This window comes from Engraulis encrasicolus, chromosome 2 (assembly GCF_034702125.1).
Source record: "Engraulis encrasicolus isolate BLACKSEA-1 chromosome 2, IST_EnEncr_1.0, whole genome shotgun sequence".
NCBI classification, from domain to species: Eukaryota; Metazoa; Chordata; class Actinopteri; order Clupeiformes; family Engraulidae; genus Engraulis; species Engraulis encrasicolus.
The window spans coordinates 28,157,196-28,177,335 of NC_085858.1; the positions used below are offsets into that span (position 1 = coordinate 28,157,196).

At 43.3% G+C, this 20,140-nt stretch overlaps 1 protein-coding gene across 4 annotated transcripts in view; it reads left to right on the plus strand.

Moving 5' to 3' along the window:
- Window positions 1-19,433, plus strand: part of ints1 (integrator complex subunit 1) — a 54,759-nt gene extending 35,326 nt beyond the window's left edge. The window contains exons 34-48 of one of the 4 annotated variants that reach the window (XM_063185923.1): window positions 1,264-1,420; window positions 2,350-2,473; window positions 3,906-4,036; window positions 5,405-5,492; window positions 5,805-6,115; window positions 8,815-8,944; window positions 10,315-10,448; window positions 11,926-12,118; window positions 12,838-12,962; window positions 14,520-14,629; window positions 16,418-16,537; window positions 17,178-17,248; window positions 17,991-18,082; window positions 18,636-18,745; window positions 18,905-19,433. In XM_063185923.1, the coding sequence (XP_063041993.1) occupies window positions 1,264-1,420; window positions 2,350-2,473; window positions 3,906-4,036; window positions 5,405-5,492; window positions 5,805-6,115; window positions 8,815-8,944; window positions 10,315-10,448; window positions 11,926-12,118; window positions 12,838-12,962; window positions 14,520-14,629; window positions 16,418-16,537; window positions 17,178-17,248; window positions 17,991-18,082; window positions 18,636-18,745; window positions 18,905-19,020 (2,012 nt within the window). In that variant the 3' untranslated portion in view covers window positions 19,021-19,433. The other 3 variants (XM_063185932.1, XM_063185947.1, XM_063185938.1) reach the window with 3 other exon arrangements.
- The last annotated feature ends 707 nt before the right edge of the window (window positions 19,434-20,140 follow it).

Here is a 20,140-nt window from a genome sequence, read left to right on the forward strand (position 1 = left end):
GCTGGAACGTTACCCCACAGGACCATCGCAAGCGATTGTCGGGGAAGATTTCCCCGTCGCGTGCAACGTTCTAAGATAGAACTTTAGCAGCTCAAAGAGTCGCCGATCGCAAGTCGTAGGAATCAAACACTGTTTGATATTTGCGACTGGAAATAAAACGTCGGGCATTGTCTTGGTGGCTGCGAGCAGCGATAAGATTGACAGTTGCGATTCTCTTCTAGTGTGCGGTGCACCCCGACGTCAAAATCGGACACATAATCGCTAGTCGTGTAGTTTGAGCCTGGCTTTAGTCATCATGCTTTCCCTTCTTTTTCGCCCCCCTTCTTCCTTGTTTATCCTTCCATCCACCTTTATTTCTTGGAGCTCCAACAGCCAAACACCCTCAGACCACTATTGCACTCCTACCCCCCAAGACAAGCAGTGTAGTGCTTGCCTCCAAGTCTGACCTGCTTTCAAAACAACACATCTACCTTTGACCTCTTTGGGTGCGATACAGTGTGTGTGTATGTCTGTGTGTGTGTGTGTGTGGAGGGGGGTGGGGGGGGTTGTGTGTGTCTGTGTGTGTGTGGAAAGATGCCCCACCCCCCCCTCGCTGTCTGCGGCTTCTGTGGTCTGACCCTAGGTTTCTCGAGAAGTTTATACCCAGAATGCAATTACGGCGGCACACATTTCTTCCACTGTGGGATTGGCTGGAGTCTTGTGGAGAATGTTTTTGCTGTTTTTCTCTGTGCGCTGGTGCTGTGAATGTGAATTTCACAAGAGCCCTGGCCTGTAGGCTGTTTTTATTTTAATTATTTGCTATTCTGCTTTCTGCTTGCATGCTAGTGTGTGATGATTTGATGTCTGTTTGTTTGTGTCTGTTGAGTGTTAAAGGCCGTGGTAAAGGTCAGGTGTCCATGTGCGTGCGCGTGTGCGTGCGCGTGCGTGTGTGTGTTTTGAGTGTTAAAGGGGGTATTGAAGGTCAGGTGTCTGTGTTAAGTGTTTCAAAGCCTGGAGCACATTAGTTTCCTGTATGTAAATGAGCTACTGACATATTTTGTGCAGAGTTTATACTCATTTGGATTTTGATCCCTTTCTTTTGTGTCCCCTTGTGTAGTGTTGCTTGGTGTGATTGACAGGAAAATTCACACTGACTTGATAATAGTCAAGTATGGTATTAATAGTCAAATAAAGTAATCAAACTGTTGTCTGTGTAGTAGTGCTAAAGTAACATCAATAACTTGAAGATATAGTTTGATTACAATATTGTCTATGTGTTTGTAGTGCTGAAAGGCCTGATGGAGATCCGTTCTCCGTACCTGGAGGAGCTGTTGTCTCGGCTGATGTCCAACAGCACACCGGGGTCAGTGGCCATGATCATCTCTCTACTGCTACAGGAGATCGACGAGCAGGCTGTCAAGATGGAGACCGATTGCAAACCGTAAGCAGGAACGCACGCACGCACACACGCACACACGCACGGACATAGAGCAACAACCCCCTTACTATGCCCCCACACACACAAGCACACATACACAACCCAACAGCCTGCCAAAACACCTCATGTGCATGCACACACACACACACACACACACACACACACACACACACACACACACACACACACACACACACACACAGCTCTGTCAGCGTTTTTTAGCTAAGGGTTGAAATAAAGATTTTGTTATCTGCCTACTCTGCATTTCCAATCTGTTTTTCTCGTATGCTTAATGTCTGCTTTTATGACAGTATGGTTTGGATCCGCACGTTTGTAGTTTTGTCTCCCATGAGTCACCAAGTTTAATAGAATATCTGCTCTTAAAGTGAAAGACCCATTGTTGTTGCATTTATGCGTCACCCCTGCAAGGGGGCCGCCAAACTGGCGCCCCAAGGGAGCTGTGTGTTAGGAGGACTGTGCCATGCTCAGGCTACCTCAGCTGTGGAGTAGTATTGGGGAGAGCAGTGGTCGCACGCACACACGCACACACGCAGGCACACACGGAGGAATCGAACCAGGAACCCTCAAGCTACAGGCCGGGCTCTCTTAACTGCTTACCCATGACTACCCTTTTGTGCCTAATGCCGGCCAACTTCATCATAGGGCACCTTGAACCCCTAATGTTTTCAATGTTAAATTAACTACATCTAACCTAACAGGTTAACAAACTAGATTCCATTACTTGGTACAGTTATTTAAGCAGGGATGCCACTTAAGACCAGTTCCCAAAAAAGGCCTGTAAAACTTCTAATATTAGCACGTCATTATGTTTTGAATTGAAACATGTCAAATGTTCTCTGACTATTTTGCGCTTTCTTACCCTAAATGTGCTCCGATTTTTCCTCCTTCCTGTGGCTTCTTTGGTCCTGTAGTGGTGAGATGAGCAGAGCTGGGGCCAACTCGGGGCTGCTGGTGGACTGGCTGGAGAAGCTGGACCCTGAGGTCATCTCCACCTGCCCAGAGCTCCAACAGAAGCTCCTCTTCGCATTGAATAAGGTGATTATACAAGACATTTGGTAACGCTTTACTTTACGGTACAGTTACCATATGTAATTACTGTGTACTTTCTGGGTAACGACAGGGTAACAGAGAGAAGTTACATGATATCTAATGGGTAAAAAGGGGGTAATTACAAATTAAATACCATTAATTGGGTAACAACAGGGTAACAGAGAGAAGTTCAATGATTAGATGGTTAGAAAATATGCAGTAGTTTCATAGTAATTCTTGAGATATGTGTATTACATAGCATTTACTTTGTAATTACCCCTTTTTTACCCGTTAGATACCATGTAACTTCTCTCTGTTAACCTCTTGTTACGCAGAAAGTACACAGTAAATACTGTACCGTAAAGTAAAGCGTTACCAGACATTTTGCTCAGCGTTTTGATTTGGTTGAGGCCCAGTCAGTCTGTGTGTCTCTGTTATGTACAAGTGTGATATTTTTTTGTATTTTGCTGACTATGAGTCGCAGGAACAGCAAAACAAAAAGTGTGACTCACTTCTGTCAAGTCTGAAAAATACTGCTCTTGACCTGCGTTGTAATAACATCTACAGGGTGTATGCAGGGTTTTAAAAAGTATTAAAAGGTGATAAATTAAAAAGTCAAAATTTAATGGCATTAAAAGTCGTAAATTTGCTCAAAAAGTATTAATTTTTGAAAAACGAGGTATTATTTTTTTAGTTGCACCATTTTGATTTTAAAAATCTTTGTTTATTCACTGTTTATCACAGTTTTTCAAAACACCAGTGATTCGCGCAACAGTAGCCACCTGACCTAGTTCATAGCAGACTTTTAAACAGCACTCTGGAATCGCACTGCTCCCTTTCGGGCGTCTTTTTGCAAAACACGAAAGTGTAATGTAATGTTTAGAAGGTAGAAATTACAAAAGATGTCTTGTTAATACTGGAATCGGAATGTCGTGATGGTTGTAAAAAAAATCTAAAGGTAGTGAAAAAGGGTATGAAATGGTAGTAAATTTGACTTCAAGATTGCTGTATATACCCTGATCTAACTAGATAAAAAAAACAAGTCAGAGCTAGCTATTCTGTGGATTGTCTCCTTGATCAGTATTGACAATATGAGAGTGAAAACCTTTCTTCAGATTTCTGATCTCTAGTCTGATTCTCGTAATATCTAAGTGGCGAACAGATGATCCTATTCCTAATGGGGTAACGCCCTGCAACCTCCATTAGGGAGTGCACTCTTATATTGCCTTGAGGCATCCTATATGGAGTTCATTCTTTTTGGCTAATACTTTGGGAAAGTATTATTACATGCCTAACGTGTTTATTCTCTCTCTCTCTCTCTCTCTCTCTCTCTCTCTCTCTCTCTCTCTCTCTCTCTCTCTCTCTCTCTCTCTCTCTCTCTCTCTCTCTCTCTCTCTCTCTCTCTGTGTCTCTGTCTCTGTGTCTCTCCTGTGTGAAGGCCAAAGGGTCTCAGGTGGTCCTGGCTCCCTCGTACAGGCCATACCTGCTGGCCCTGTTGACCCACCAGTCCAACTGGGGCACCCTGCACCGGTGCATCAGCACCCTGCTCCACAAGCACCGTGACCAGAGGTAAGGCAAGGCCACGAGCCACACACCTATCCCACCCACCCCACAGCAGAGGTGCCAAAAACCTGGTTCAGAAGTAAAACACCCTGCCACACTTTCCCTTCCAACACCGGTGACTTCATAGAGTTAACTAGTCCAGCCGTCGTGAGTACTCAGCACAATCAGTAGATTCAGAGCTGGTTGGATCAAATTTGTGGCAGGGTTTTTACTAGAGATGCACCGGATCCTGATTTTTAGGATCCTGCCGGATACCGGCTCCACTGCTTAAGATCCTGCCGGATCCGGAACCGGATACCGGATCCTACAAAAGGGTTGAAACATATAGTCTACTCGCACACGTGGGCCCTTTTTATTACGTTGGCTCAAACTGTTTCTTAGATTCACTGGCTTATTGCCACATTACCTGCAACGGCCGCTTCCAAAGGGCTTTCACTCCATGCAGTGATTGGGGTTGTGAAAGACTGACTGAAAGGCCTAGGCTAGAGATGCACCAGACCCTGATTTTTAGGTAACATGCCGGATACCGGATCCACTGCTTAAGATCCTGCCGGACCCGGATCCTGTGAAAAACCCTATTATCCTGCTGTATCCGGACCGGATCCGGTGCATCTCTAGTTTTTACTTTCTGAACCCAGGATTGACACCTCTGGCCCAACTCGCCTATTATAGTCTCACCACAGCTCCTCCGTCATCACACCTGTCACGTGCTCCACGCTGCAGAGATGGATGTAGTGGGCTAGGAAAAGAGAAGAAGGGGGCGAGCTGCTGCCATTCATATTAGACTCACTGGACCACTTCTGTCACCTTCTGACTCATGCAGTCACAAGAGTTGTGAAGACACATGCTTATCATTCTTTCCTTGGCTCTGTGTGTGTGTGTGCGTGTGTGTGTGTTTGCGTGTGTGTTTGCGTGTGTGTGGGGGGTTTGGTGCCTTAGCTGCTTAAACTTTGCATTGCTTTTCAGTGACCTTTTGCATTTACAATGTGCTAAACTTGGCTGTCATCTTTTAACAAGCTCAGTTTGCACTGTGTGGCAGAAAATCGTTCTAATATCACTTAGCGTAGCATCTCCTCTCAAGGGGGATTTGATGAGTCATCGTCGGTACGCTGTTAAAGTGATCAGACGGGCAGATGGGCCCTGTAACATCTCTGGTTTCTGGTTCTAATCTTGAGTTCTCTCTTGCGCTCTGCACTCTCTCACTCACTCACTCACTCACTCACTCACTCACTCACTCACTCACTCTCTCTCTCTCTCTCTCTCTCTCTCTCTCTCTCTCTCTCTGTCTCTCTCTCTGTCTCTCTCTCTCTCTCTCTCTCTCTCTCTCTCTCTCTCTCTCTCTCTCTCTCTCTCTCTCTCTCTCTTTTCTTTCAGACTGGACCCCAGCCCAGCTCTGGACTTCCTGTGGGCATGTGGGCAGATTCCTCGTATCTGGCAGGGCCGTGACCAGAAGACGCCACAGGTACGTATGGCAGACAAGCACATCAGACTGCATTGTGATCCAGGTTGAGTGTGATTTGACCCATCAGTCATGCTGATAGGCACATCACAGCCTAGTGTGCATAAAACAAAATTCTAACAGCATTTAACTCCTCACTTGACATCTGACTTGACCAAAGGTAACCCATTTGCTACATAAATGCACACAAACTTAGGAGGATTCAGTGTCCCAACAGTTAAGGTGACTGCCTTTACAGAGTGAATTCACACACACATTTTTTTCCTTCACTCTCCCTCTCTGCCTGTTGTCCCCCCTCTCTCTTTTTGTCCTCAGAAACGCACAGAGAAGTTCATGCTGCGCCTGAAACCGGAGCAGCTAACCAGCTTGGTGGACCTGATCCTGGCTGAGTCTGAGCTGGACTGCCACGACCCGTCCTCCGGTAGCGGTGGCGGCGCTGGTGGTACCAGTACTGGTGTGGGTGGTGGTGGTGGTGGTGGTGCCAAGACCACAGGCCTGGACCCCGCCTCCTGCACGCTCATCCAGTCCCGGCTGCCGCTTTTGCACAGCTGCTGCCACGGCGACCTGGACAGCGTGAAGAAAGTGGCAGAGTACCTGATCAACTGCGCCAGGAAATGGGGAGACAGGTGTGTGTGTGTGTGTGTGTGTGTGTGTGTGTGTGTGTGTGTGTGTGTGTGTGTGTGTGTGTGTGTGTGTGTGTGTGTGTGTGTGTGTGTGTGTGTGTGTGTGTGTGTGTATGCATGTATGTGCGCGCACGTGTGTGTGTATGTGTGACTTTACTCAAGGTCAACAGAAGTACCGCAGTAATCACGTGCTAACCCTCCAAATACCGAACTGGTTTCAGGCTAGGGATGCAAATGATTAAATGATTAATCGATTAATCGACTTTAATCGACCAATGCATTAATCGATTAAAAAACATTAATCGCAATTAATCGACAGTTCAACTGACAAGAGACCCAGGTGAAATGGGCATATGAAGAGTGTGTGTGAAGAGGGGTGTGAATAGTGGGAATATTTAAATCACCTTTGGATTAAAGAATTGAAATAGAATTAATTTAATGTGGTATTTTATGTACATTTTTATTAAATTGTTTAGATTTAGTAGTTTATTTCCGAGAAACATTGACATTTCGGGTTGAAACGCCCCTTATCAATTAATCGTAAGTCGATCGATTAGACTATCAACTAATGATTAATGAATTAATCGATAATAGTTTATAGCCATTGCACATCCTTTCTTTATCCATAAATTCTACATCCTGATCTAGTGCCCCAGCCCATCAAGAAAGGCCGCTTATAAACTTGAGCTAACCGCATTTACACAAATGCACAATGTAGCTTCCTCTCCTCAGTAACCCACTGGTTACCCATGCCATCACTGTTGTTTGTTTATTTCCTGCATAGTGTGTTCCTCCTCAGTGTCTTTGCGTCATTTGAAACTCAATGATAAAGGCCTTGGTTAGACGATGGATTTCACTGCCTGCTAGTTAAATTGTCCTCCCTTGCAAGTTTACAGGCATAGCCCAGACCAAGGGTCCTGCTTTGATGGCTTCTTCTGGTCTGAAACTCAATGAGGAGTAGAAGAGGTTCTCAGTGGAGGGAAATTTGGGGTTGAGGACAGGATTAGGACGTTCCCAACCCAATCACCCACACTAACTTTATTTGTTATTTCATCTGTCCCTGTCTTCAATGCTCGTCTTAGCAATTGCAGCTTAAAAGATCTAAAGATCTTAAAGATCTAAAGATCATGAAGCTGACATGCTTCTCTCTCATGAATATGCCTTTGGTCATTACTGTGCTATAATGAGGGTGTTTTGGCCAAGGTCAGTAAAAACCACCCCAGAGATCTACAGCAACTAAACACAAGCTAAGCTGCCTTGCGCCTTTTTGTATATTTACTCAAGCAGAGGAACTGCACTGGGATAAGAAGGTTGGACTAAGTCTTGTTTTTGGGGATGGGAGGAGGGAGGAAGGGAGTGTTTGTAGGATAAACACTTGTCTTGTCCGTGGCCTGCTGTCCTCTCTCTGTAGTGATTTTGTGAGTGAGTTGTCCAATTCTGGATTAGCCTGCATCTTACAAGCACAAGACGATTAGCCTCCACAGAAAAAAGCAAGACGCATTAGCCTCTCCTCATAGCAAGGATGGAGGGCAGGGTCAAAAAGTGTTCCTCTCTGACTTTGGGCCAAGTCTCTTGCTGCTTTTCTGTGGGTTTATTTCCCATTTGTAAACATCACAAAGTGCTTTTGTCTGCCAAGAGACAGTTTGCATAGCCTTGTTTATGCTTCACTCTTCTCTCGTGCTGGTTGTTGGTGTTTGTGTTTAGTCTGCTAACTCTGAGAGACTGTGGTTGTTTTGAGGGCGAGCGGTTGGAGTGTCGTCGGCTCTGCGTGGAAGGCTTCTCCTGTCATCACGCTACTTGCGTATTTCATGGCCCTCAAAAGAAGTGGCACCGTCACTCGGCTTCTCTGTTTGTTTGTTTTGTCTAGTTTTTTTCTAGTACTCTTCTTGGCGAATCTTTCTGTTACATTGCTGTCGTCTCCTTTGTCTAATCTACTGTACGTTCGCTGCTGCCACAACTTCCCAGCACTTAAGACCATCTTGACTCCTTTACACAGATAGGAGCTTCTGAGGTCTCAATTATAGTGTAATTTTACATAGTCACAAGAATCAACAGTGTTAAGCCCTGTGAAGTAAATAAGGCTTACCCATTTCACTCATCGTGTTCTCCCTTGGGTCTTAAATGATCCGGATTATTGGTTGTCTCACTCACATACTGTATAGGCTAATATTGTTGCTGTATCCCAAGTTTTAGGCAGGTTTGATCAAACTCAATTCCTCTTCTTTTTTTCTTTTTTCATAGCAACTCTGTAAAAAAATATGTATTTACAAAGAAAAGAATTGAGTGCGATTCACCTCTCAATTCTTCACTCTTTTATTTAACTGGGGAAGCACCACGTGAGAGCACAGTGTATTGGAACTACTACTTAAGGCATGTTTGAAAAATGCTGTAAGTTAGGAATTGAAGTGTTAATCGTTTCTTTTTGCCAATCAACAAAGTGCAGCGAAATTAGAAAGTAGAAATGTAAATTAAATCAATATTCGGCTAAAACCTGCTTAAGACTTTTGAAGATGCTGTATTACTGTTTATGAATATGATCTAATATTATTGATTGCTTGTTTGTCTTGTGCTTTGATAAGCACACATTACCTGCTTACAACCTTTGCATAGTGCTGATTATGCATATGTATATAATATTGTGATGTAATATGAGGATGTGATATTAGTGCCAACTTGTATTCCCCCCTTGGCTTGTGTTGCAGTGTGATGAGCAAGCGTTGCCAGAACCTGCTGCTGCAGATCTACCTGCACTTCCCCCAGGTCATCCAGCGCCTCAGCCTGCCAGAGGCCGCGCTCAGCAGCCAGGGGGCAGCAGAGGGCAGCACCTGTAAGGTATGAGGAGGACAATGGAGCATACAACACACACACACACACACACACACACACACACACACACACACACACACACACACACACACACACACACACGTACACACACACACGTACACACACGTACACACGTACACACACACACGTACACACACGTACACACACGTACACACACGTACACACACGTACACACACACATTTAAACACACTTACACACACTTACACACACACTTACACACATACACATACACACACACACATACACATACACAGCAACTGCTGTTCTTTTTTAATAGAATACAGGCACTGTTTAACAGTACAGATACATATTTATAAATCAGTAGTGATCCGTTATTTTGATTAGTGATAAGGAAGGGGTCATATGGGACCAGCAGAGGGCAGCATGTGCAAGGCTGGGGAACACTTAAATCAAGCAACACCGTAGCTGCATGTCCTGTTCACATGGAATCATTGACTGTGTAGTGTAATAGCCATTGGGTGGAAGTGCAAGTGCTTTATTATCATTGAACTTGAAAGTCCCGCCCCTTAGTTCCGCATTTCACGGGACCTAAGCTGACCATCTAACAACATGGTAGCGAGTAAATATTATGCGCTGGGCTACAAATATGCTGTTTAAGAGGCTAGATACAGATTTTTCATGCAGAAGTATCAATGTTTTGTTCCGAGGCCGTCTGCATGAAAAATGTGAAGAAACACAGCTTTCTAAAAAGTTTGGGGGTTCGTACGAAAAATTAAACAAAAATATCAGGAACAACATATGTGGAGCTCGTGGCACAACTCGAAGGGGATCGAAATATAATTTTAATACCGCCATTGGATTACATGCTACGATTTTCGGCTAAACGCCGTTGAGGTCCCATGAAATTAGGGTGACGTCACTTTCAAGCTCTATACACTGGCTCGGTGATGATGGATGGTCATCAGTGATCATGATGAGTTGCTTGGCACAGCAGATGGCAGCACAGGAAGATCATGCCACAGCTGGAAAAAAAAATCTTTCATTTATTTTATTTGTATCGGACCATGTGCATTGTAAGCCTAAATACTAAGCTTACATATCGGTTCTACTACACAAGAGTTTTCCCCAGGCTGGTTGACTTTTCATGTGGGAATTTTATACGTGGATGCTGTATTACTGTACTTAGTCTTTTTTTTAATTATATTTTTTGTCTTAATTATAAGAGACAGTTTTGACCTTTTTTGCTAATTTTATCAACCAATGGTATCACGCTAATTAGTTAATCTGATTAACTTGGTGGTCAGTGAATGATACCAATTGCGATTCAATGGTATTATGCTATGTACGATGTATGTAATGTATGATGTTGATGTATTTTGCTCGTCTCCTCCAGCTGGATGTGCTGGTGCACCGTCTGATGTCTCTGCTGGGGGACACGGGAGACTCCAAGTCCGCCGAGAGCCGGGCGTCAGACGCCAACCTGGCCTGCAGGAGACTGGCCGTGTCGCACCCGGTGCTGCTGCTCAGGTGAGTAAAAGAAAAAGTCAAAGTCAAAGTAAACTTTATTATCCCAAAAAGGGAAATTCAAGTGGTCAGGGTGCTATACAAAGGTAGACAGGACTTAAGAACAAAATAAATACATAAAATGACTAGAGATTAATAAATACAACCCCCTCCCCCATGCCTCTCTGACTCCTCCCAAACAGCTGATTGCTACAATACATATAGAGGAGAGGAGAGGAGAGGAGAGTAGAGGAGAGACGCCGGGGGATCTTACTGCTGTGGAGCCATACAGCATGTTGGCACAGCAGTGTATAGGCTAATTCAGGGGTTCCCAACCTTTTTCAACTTGGGGCTCACTCGAAATTGTCAAAAATGTTCAGGGCCCACCTCTGACCCAATTAATAATAAAACTCAAATAAATCAACAGCAACACACACCAAAATATGATTATTATTTTTTGAAAATTATTTCAAGGCCCACTTGGAGTACCTTCAGGCCGCTGGGCTAATTTATATGTTGATGTTAGTTTGTGAACAAATGTGAAGGACATTTGCAAATCAGTCAATGAATTGGGGAGTTCATTTGCTGCTACTATGTCACAAAAACTGAAAAGAAAGAAAAGGTGGCAACATAAATCAACTGTTCTATTACACAGACATGTCTCGGCAGTTCTGACTTTCTCTGGATGATGCATGGCATGACCTCTTGCTACTTATTTTTCAGTTACCGTATACATTATTTTGGTCAGCACCCTAAAAGAAGAGAAAACATATTTTTGGGTGAAGCCTATGCCAACCTTTATGCACTGCTATATCACAAGCAACACATATACATTATCTGGTTAGACATCTTACGAAGCACTTAAGAACAAAAATACCCACCACAAATGCCCCCAGTGATCACACATGAGAGGCCATATTCTTAAAGAAAGTACCCTCACTGTTAAGTGTCCATATCCCCTCTTATACACCTATTCATGGTTGCCACAGCACCTGAACTGATAAATTTCTGCTGCTGTGTGTTTTCAATACATCAAGGCATTCATATTTATTCCCCACCCTCTCAGACACCTGCCAATGGTGGCCGCACTGCATTATGACCATGCACACCTGAACTGATATGTTTGCTCTAAATACGGTGTCAAGAGGATTCAGTAGTAAAGCATTCATACATATCCATTCCACCCTCTTCAGATACCAGCCGATGATGGCTGTGCTGACGCACGGGCACACCTGAACTGATAAATTATACTACCGTATGTTTTCAGTGCGTAAAACCATATTTGTCCCCCACCCTCTCAGACACCTGCCCATGATGGCTGCGCTGATGCACAGGCGCGTGCACTTGAACTGATAATACTACTACTGTATATTTTCAATACATTAAGCATCCATATTTGTCCCCCACCCTCTCAGACACCTGCCCATGATGGCTGCGCTGATGCACGGGCGCGTGCACTTGAACTGATAAATAATACTGCTGTGCTAATACTGCTCTTCAGACACCTGCCCATGATGGCTGCGCTGATGCACGGGCGCGTGCACCTGAACCTGCAGGAGCTGCAGCAGCAGAACCACCTGAGCTTCTTCAACGACGCGCTGGCCATCCTGGAGCTGCTCACGCCGCTCGTCTTCCACACACACCACCAGGGGGCACTGCACGACTGCCTGCTCTCAATCATCAAGATACTACAGGTACAGCAATACACACAAGAAAGTCAAAGACTGCGCGCACATCAGTGGCACAGGTGCTGGACCAAACGTAAGATAACTGAAAAGAAAAGAAAGGTCCGCAACACTGTTGAATGCTCCCAAATATTTAATGGCACAATTAATGCCATTAAATATTTGGGAGCATTTAACAGTGTTGCGGACCTTTATTTTCTTTACAGTAATACACACAGCCAGGCCACTAGCCAGCCAGCTATAGCAGGTCATGATGGGGATAGTCATCATAACCATTATGGGGATGATGGTTGTTATTAGAGAGAGAGAGAGGGAGAGAGGCTGACTCTTCTGAATGTCATAATGTGTAAAGCATACAAGGATAAAATGTGGAAGTCATTGGTTTGTCAACTTGACGTTGCAATTTTAAAAATGGTCTTTGATCTAAGGGCACTCTTAAATCTTAATCATATCACAAGAGCATAATGACCATCTATTAGTGCCTTCTCAATGCTTCCCTTAAGATTTGGGAAGATTTCCCCTAAGTGTTGATTTATGCTCTACAGAAAGGCTAGTATGGAAATGGGCTAAACCACATCTTAGATGGACATTTAAGTGCCCGGAATAGGACTGAGCTGCATTTGCAGCTTGTCACATTAACAGCATCTTTAGTTCCCATCCTTCATTGTAGCGGTTTCTCAGAAAAATGATTAACTCTCTTTCTGCTCTCTCTCTCTCTCTCTGTGCAGAACTTCAGGAGGTCCCGCTCTCCCTCTGCCTTCATCAGCAAGTTTGTGCACTTCATCCAGAAATACATTACCCACGATGCCTCAGCTGCTGTCACCTTCCTACAGAAGCACTCTGATATCCTACAGTAAGCAAGAGTTTATTTGTGATGTTTCTAGAATGCTCATTTACATCAAGGATCTGCTGGGCTCAAACGACACACCTGTAAAATCTTTTATGATTTTCATATCGGGTTGTGCTTCACACATGAAGAGAATCGGAACCAATAACCATGTACAGTATCCAATCATAAACAAGTCGCACACACTACTCAACGTTGAATTTGGAGTCGTGAGTATCAAACACGTTTGATATCTACGAGTTGCGGTTGGTAACCGGGAAGAAGTGTAGCTGGAGCCCAGCAATTGCTGGGTCCAATCACAACAGTCTGTGTTTAGCTAGAGATACATCCTTTAAAGGGTTGTGGGTTGTTCAACTAAACTACCAACACAAAGCATGTATTGTATTCTTCTCAGGAAACAAGCAAGTTTCCAATATAAGGTCTTCTCTGCCTATGTAGTGGTGGTTGGTAATTTACAGTATTCCATTGTATTTTACGTGAAAATACTGATATGGTAGCTACAGGAATAGGAGGAGCTATAGAGGGAATATGAGTTTTAAAAATAGCTTAAAAGCACTGCGGCTGTGCCTTTTAGCGTGACAATATTATTGCGGTGAAAACAAGGGAACTAGGGCTAGAATTTTTCCACAAAGCTAGGAACCCAGTTCTCACTATTTATTCTTCAGATTCATTGTGATCCCTCAAGCACTGAGTACACTCAGATATATTTAACCTTTTTGTCACGCTCCCCTGATCTTCCTCATAGGAAATTGTTGTACACATTCAAGGGTTTGTACTTCCCTCTAGTTTTTCCTTTCTCAGCTGATTTGGAGGCAAATGTAGGCTGGGAAAAAAAGAGTTCATCACAAGGCCTGCGTGTCTGCCACGAAGAGCTCAGTGCTTAACTTGTAGTAGGAGTGCAAAAACTGAATGTTTTTGTCACTCAACACTGCCTTATTGTTGCATTTATAGAGGGCTAAATATTTTGGCCCCGTCAGGGCCATTGTGGAGTTACTTGTTGATGTGTTAGTGGTTTCGCTTGTGCTTTTGCTCTTTATAAACTGGGGTGTGGGAGAACTGTTTGCAGGGTGTGTTCAGAGATTTAAAACAGATTTCCATGTTTATTTCCTGGAAGGCACTTGTGGGCTAGGGAGGATGTGCTCATGAGTTGCCCCGTTTTCCTGTCTTGCTTGCTTTTTGAGCTGTATCGGTATTATTTGGTTTTATTATTTAGTCTTTCAATTCATTCGTTTTATTCAAATATAATTTTTCTTCCTCATTTAATATTTTGTCCATGTAATTTTAACATATTTGTTCATATTTGGTTTTCAATTAATTTCTGACAATCAACTTCTTGTCTCTCCTGTCTTGTCTTGTCTGTCCTCTCTCTCTCTCTCTCTTTCTCTCTCTCTCTCTCTCTCTCTCTCTCTCTCTCTCTCTCTCTCTCTCTCTCTCTCTTCTCTCTCTTTTTCTCTCTTTTCTCTCTCTCTTTCTCTCTCTCTCTCTCTCTCTCTCTCTCTCTCTCTCTCTCTCTCTCTCTCTCTCTCTCTCTCTCTCTCTCTCTCTCTCTCTCTCTCTTTCCAGGGGTCTGTCCTCAGAGAACCCCGACTTGGTGCAGCTGAAGTCTCTGCTGGCTGGGCTGACCCTGCCTGTGAGGAGCGGCTCCTCTGAGAGTCATGCAGAAGACAGAGACGGTACGTACTGTATGGCACCCTGCCTACATACAAAATCAAGTAGGTAGCAGGCTTCACTCAGGTTTCTTGATAACTTTTAAGGGTGCTGTCCCAAATAAATACGTAGAATCAAAGAAACAGTTTCGGCGTGTGCCTTCCTCAGTGTGCAACCACACACACTGCACACTGAGGAAGGCACACGCCAAAACGCGTCTGTGCACAAAAATAAAGAAGAAAAAATTGATGCAAGATGCGCCCCCTTTTCTTTGATACCCTGTCTACATACGCAACACTCTTCATAGAAACAGCTCGTTTCATAGTTAATCAACCTGAAGCGCAAATGAATACATCCAACAACTATGTGCAATGCTACTAATAATAACGGAACATTTGGTCAAGGTGTAATGATTATTTTATAGTGATTCGTTATGGTGTGTGATGCAGTGAAGAATGCAATTAAGTCCTATGAACCATTGTGAATCTTCAGAATATCAACTTTTACATGAGCAAAGAGGGATTTAGGAGGCAACGTTAACAGAAAAATATGTTTAAAACTAGATAACAATTTTATTTTCAAATAATCTTACAGTGGTGTAATAATTTGTGGTAAAATAACTATTCTATTATAATACTATAGCACAGTCCTTTATCAATTAGTTTATCACTTACTATTGTGTTTCTGCAGACAGACATGGAAAATGCATCAGAATGTGTGCTTAGTCAAGCTTAGTTGCACCATGTACATGTCATTTCCCCCCCTTTCCCTCACAAAGTTTTCCACGACTACTTTAAGCGCAAAAAGCACATTATGTTTTGATTATGATTATGATAGATGGCCACAAACTATTTGGCCTGTCCAGCTAAAGGGGGATTCATACTAGTCGTGAGTGGTGCTAGTCTCCTTCATACTTCACTCACGACGATGGCGCGCGCCGTCACGTGACCTAAAATTTCGACACGCCCCCCGTCGTAAGCTCAAAATTCGGCGCGTGTCGCCACGTCGTGCACACGAGGATTTTTCTAACTTGTCGTGCGCCACCAGCGACCACGCAGATAGGCAGACAAAGCAGGAGTTGCGAAGAGAGGCTACAACTACTGTAGGCTACTACAGAATGGATCCTGCATCATTTTGAGGATAATAAAATGTCAGAGAGTTATTTTATCTTCTCTCTTAAATGTCGTTCAGTGAAACAATTGTTTACTTTGTTCAGAAGCACGTTGTGTTCGGCGATCTATTTATAAATTCTGCCGCCAGAACAATGCTCTCACATGGTCTTGGAATTATCTGGCAATGTAGGCTACAACAAAAAATATATGTTTCAATGTGGTAAGTCACAAGTCAGACGTTCAGTAGCCCTACAGCAGCCGTGTTTGGCTTTCTATTTTATACATCAGTAGAACTCACGCTGCGAGTTGCGAAAAATACTGCCGTTTCTCTCATGAACAGCAGAGGGCACTTCCGACAATGCGAGCAAGGCGCTTTTGAAGTATGAATAGTCTGTCGCAAGTGATGACGTCATTAATGGTTCTCGCGCCACTCGCGACAAAGTGCGCACGTGAAGTATGCAGAGCCCTTAAGTGTGTGCTTGAAGCTTGTGCTGTGAAACAAGAGGTGGCTTTATGGATGGTTTTGAAACGGATGTGAGTTAGTCTATGAACTCTATGTCTGTGTTTTACATATGCGTTATGTTTCCTATCTCTTGACTATTGTGTTAACAATTCTAACTCTCAAAACAAACGTCTCTTTCAAAGAGACCACGAAGGTTCGTCTTACTGCTTTCTCTTACCTGTAATTCCATCTCCCTCCAGCAGAGGACTCCAACCCTGGCTCCAACCTGCCCCTGGTCAGCATCTCGTCCGCCACACCGGTGACGGCTGGAGACATGACCAAGTACCTCAGGAAGATGTCCAGAGGGGAGGCCGTGGAAGGTAGGGCCAGAGATAGTAGAGAGAGAGAGAGAGAGAGAGAGGTTCCATTGGCCCATTGTTTCAGGGTTCTATTATTGCAAGGGGGAGGGGGGGGAGATCCCCCTTTAGGCAGACCTAGGCAGACCTAAGGACTGTTCTATTCAATGCTAGGAGTATTATGACACGCCCCTTTAGGCAGACCGGAACCTGGTCATGTTAGGTGGCCATAGCAACCTATTACATTGGCATATCGCTATATACTTAAAGAATCTCTGGTAGGGGTTGCCGGCCTTACAGTGTTGATACTAATGATATTGACACTGTACTGTATATGAACCAAGGATATTGTCCAATAGTCTATGCAGTGCTTAACTGGCTCTAAGTCTTTTGCTTTCAACTGATTCATATCCAGATTTTGTGTGATGAGATTCAGTGGTCATAAGACATAAGTGCTGCAAAATGAAAATAAGAATGAATGACGCAATTTTTTTTTCAATAGGCCCAAATCCAGAGATTATGAAAGACTTTTTCAAAAGTCAATAGTTTTATTTGCCTTTGTCTTTAACATAGAGTGTATTTCTCGCTTGTCATATCATATATCGTGTCTTAACTCTGTTGGCATCTCCATGTCAGGTCTCACTATGTCTACCTTTTTCTTTAGACGTGCTGGAGGTCCTGACTGAAGTGGAGGAGAAGTCCAAGAGGAGCCCGGAAATAATTCAGCACTTCACCGTAAGAGAGAAGCTATTATTCCCAGCCTTCTCCTCATGACAAGCTGACTTAATGTAACACCAATGCTGCCCTACTACCGAGCCAAAATACCTCAGCTCATCAGAGTGTGAAAATGGCTTGTGCCTGCTTGCATGGGTTTTCAGCGTTGCGACATATTTTTCCCCCAAAAAACAAACAAAAACAACAAAAATGACTTGAGATTTTGCTGAAACATTATAAGAGTGACTTGTGTTGTTTCAAGAATTACTATTGCCAATTATTCTTCCATTACACTGCAGAATAGTAGTAGCATTAATACCATTTATTTTAATCTTAATATTTCTCAACTTTTTCTATATGTATAATATTTCAATGTTAAATGTTCATTTGCATTTATTATTAATCATTTAGTGTTACCAGTCCATCACTGTTACCTCTGTCCTGTCTTGCATTATGTCAGTCTGTAATATATCAGTCCTGTGTATGTCTATGTCTTGGCATGGTATAGAGAGAGAAACATAATTTAATTTTCCTTGTATGACTTGTGCATATGAAGAAAGTAGTTGAAGAGAGAAAAACATGCACATCCGTCTCAAAAAGATTGGGTGCAGGACCAGCAAAAATACCATGAAAAACTGAAAGAAAAGTCCGCGACACCAAGCTCCCGTTGCAATGGGAGCTTGGTGTCGCGGACTTTTCTTTCAGTTTTTCATCATATGAAGAAAGTGACAATAAAAGTTGACTTGACTTCATTTCTTTCCAGAATGATCTCCAGAGGCTGATGAGTTCCCCTGAGGAGCTGTGCAGGAACATGGCCTTCAGCTTGGCCCTACGCTGCCTCCAGAACACACCCAGGTACAGTACAGTACAGGAGACACTCATTACATTACATTACATTACATTGCATTTGGCAGACGCTTTATAACCAAAGCGACTTTCAAAAGAGGACATAATCAAGCCAACATCACAAGCAAATACAAAGTGCACAGGAAATATACAGAACAAAAAGTGCAGTTGCAAAGAGGGGTTAGTTTTGTTTTTGTTTTTTCTTTTTCTTTTTTTTTAATTAATAAAGAGTACACACACAGCACACACACAAACACATACACACACGCTCACACACACACTCAAACTAAACTAAACTAGACTAAACACACTCTTCCAACAAACGTTTTTGGGTTGCTTTTTGTTTTTGTTGTCTAATCATTTAGTGAAGTTTGAAAGGTATGAGCTTATCATTGAACTGTTGCTTCAATTCGATTCGATCCTTATGTTAACATTTTTTAAAGTAACTATTTCACTGATGTGTGTGTGTGTGTGTGTTAACTGATTCTTTCTCTCCATCTGTCTCCTCCTTCCTTCATCTCTTTTTCTCCTTTCTCTCTCTCTCTCCCTTCTCTCATTCTAGCCTGGCTGCTGATTTTCTCCCTACCTTCATGTACTGTATGGGGAGTGGAAACTTTGACGTGGTCCAAACGGCCATCAGGAATTTACCAGAATATGTACTGCTCTGTCAAGGTATCTTCTATGTCACATGATTACTCGCACATTATTTTCCCTACTTCTGACTTAGGCTGGTTCAAAAGACATAGATGTGTCTGGGGTAGTTGCATGTATGCAGTGTACCATAGTGTTATGTCATTCTTTTAAATTGCATATTATGTATGTCTGTTGCAGAGCATGCTGATATACTGCTCCACAAAGCTTTCCTTGTGGGGATGTACGGACAGATTGACACAAGCTCCATCATCTCTGAGTCCATGAAGGTCCTGCATATGGAGGCCACCACATGAGGACAACTGCAGCAGCAGCATTACCAGGAGGAGGAGGAGGAGGAGGAAGCAGAGAACTGTCATGATTTGTTGAAATGAACATTCAGCCCCTACGTTTTTTGTTTGTTTGTTTTTTTGGGGTTTTTTTTTTACTGTCGCTGCCACTAGTTGCACACACCTCAAACTTGTCATTTTGTTTCTCTTCAAAAAGTGTCATCATTGTTTTGGAACGCTCTTAGGTTTGGAACATTATTTCGTTAGGTTGGTTGTTTTTTTATTATTATTATTATTATTAGGAAAAAAAATAAGTTGACCAAGAGTCAGATTTAGGTTTCTGTGTCATAGATACATGTAGGAATATTGCTTCCTACTCAAAACATTGTGATTGTTTGAAAAACAAAATTGAACAATAAATGTCATGTTTTTTTTCTCAAGACCCTAGACCTGTGCTTGTTATTTAGAGCTTGAATCGTTTTGTTTCAAATGTATATTTTTGTAATCCTAAAAAGGTTTTTTTTTGTTGCAATGTTTCTCCAAATACCCAAAACCAGTGATGCTTGCACAATCTGCAGCCTCTCCTCTTTCTATTCCCTAGCTTTTGAAAACCCTTGCGAGTCAGCTGTCTCTGAGTGAAGAATCAGGAATCACACAGAGGCACTTTGTTTTGTCTGCTATTTCTTTCTCTCTCTCCTTTTTCTCGGCTAATCTAAGCCCTGATGTGGATGCTGTGACGGAGGCCAATTTGCCATGAAAGTGAGTTGTTTTCAGCCGCGGTGTCACTGACTTCATCCCACAGTTCCTCTCGGTGGAGGCTAAAGAGGAGGCACGGAGCGTGAAGCTGCCATGCGGGCAGGCGAGGAGGGCCTCTCCACTTTCACTGTCTCTTCCCTCTTTCCCCCATTTCCCTTTCTCTTTCGCCTCGGGTAAATTAGCCCAGTCTGTAATTGTTCAATCACAACACACATGTTCACACACACACACACACACACACACACACACACACACACACACACACACACACACACACACACGCAGTCATACAGTGAGACCCCAAGCTTGAAGGCTACATGCGGGTAGAGCTGCAGCTTCAAGTCTAAAAGTCCAGTATGGTGGTGTCAGTTTACACTGGGGGGCTCCCAGC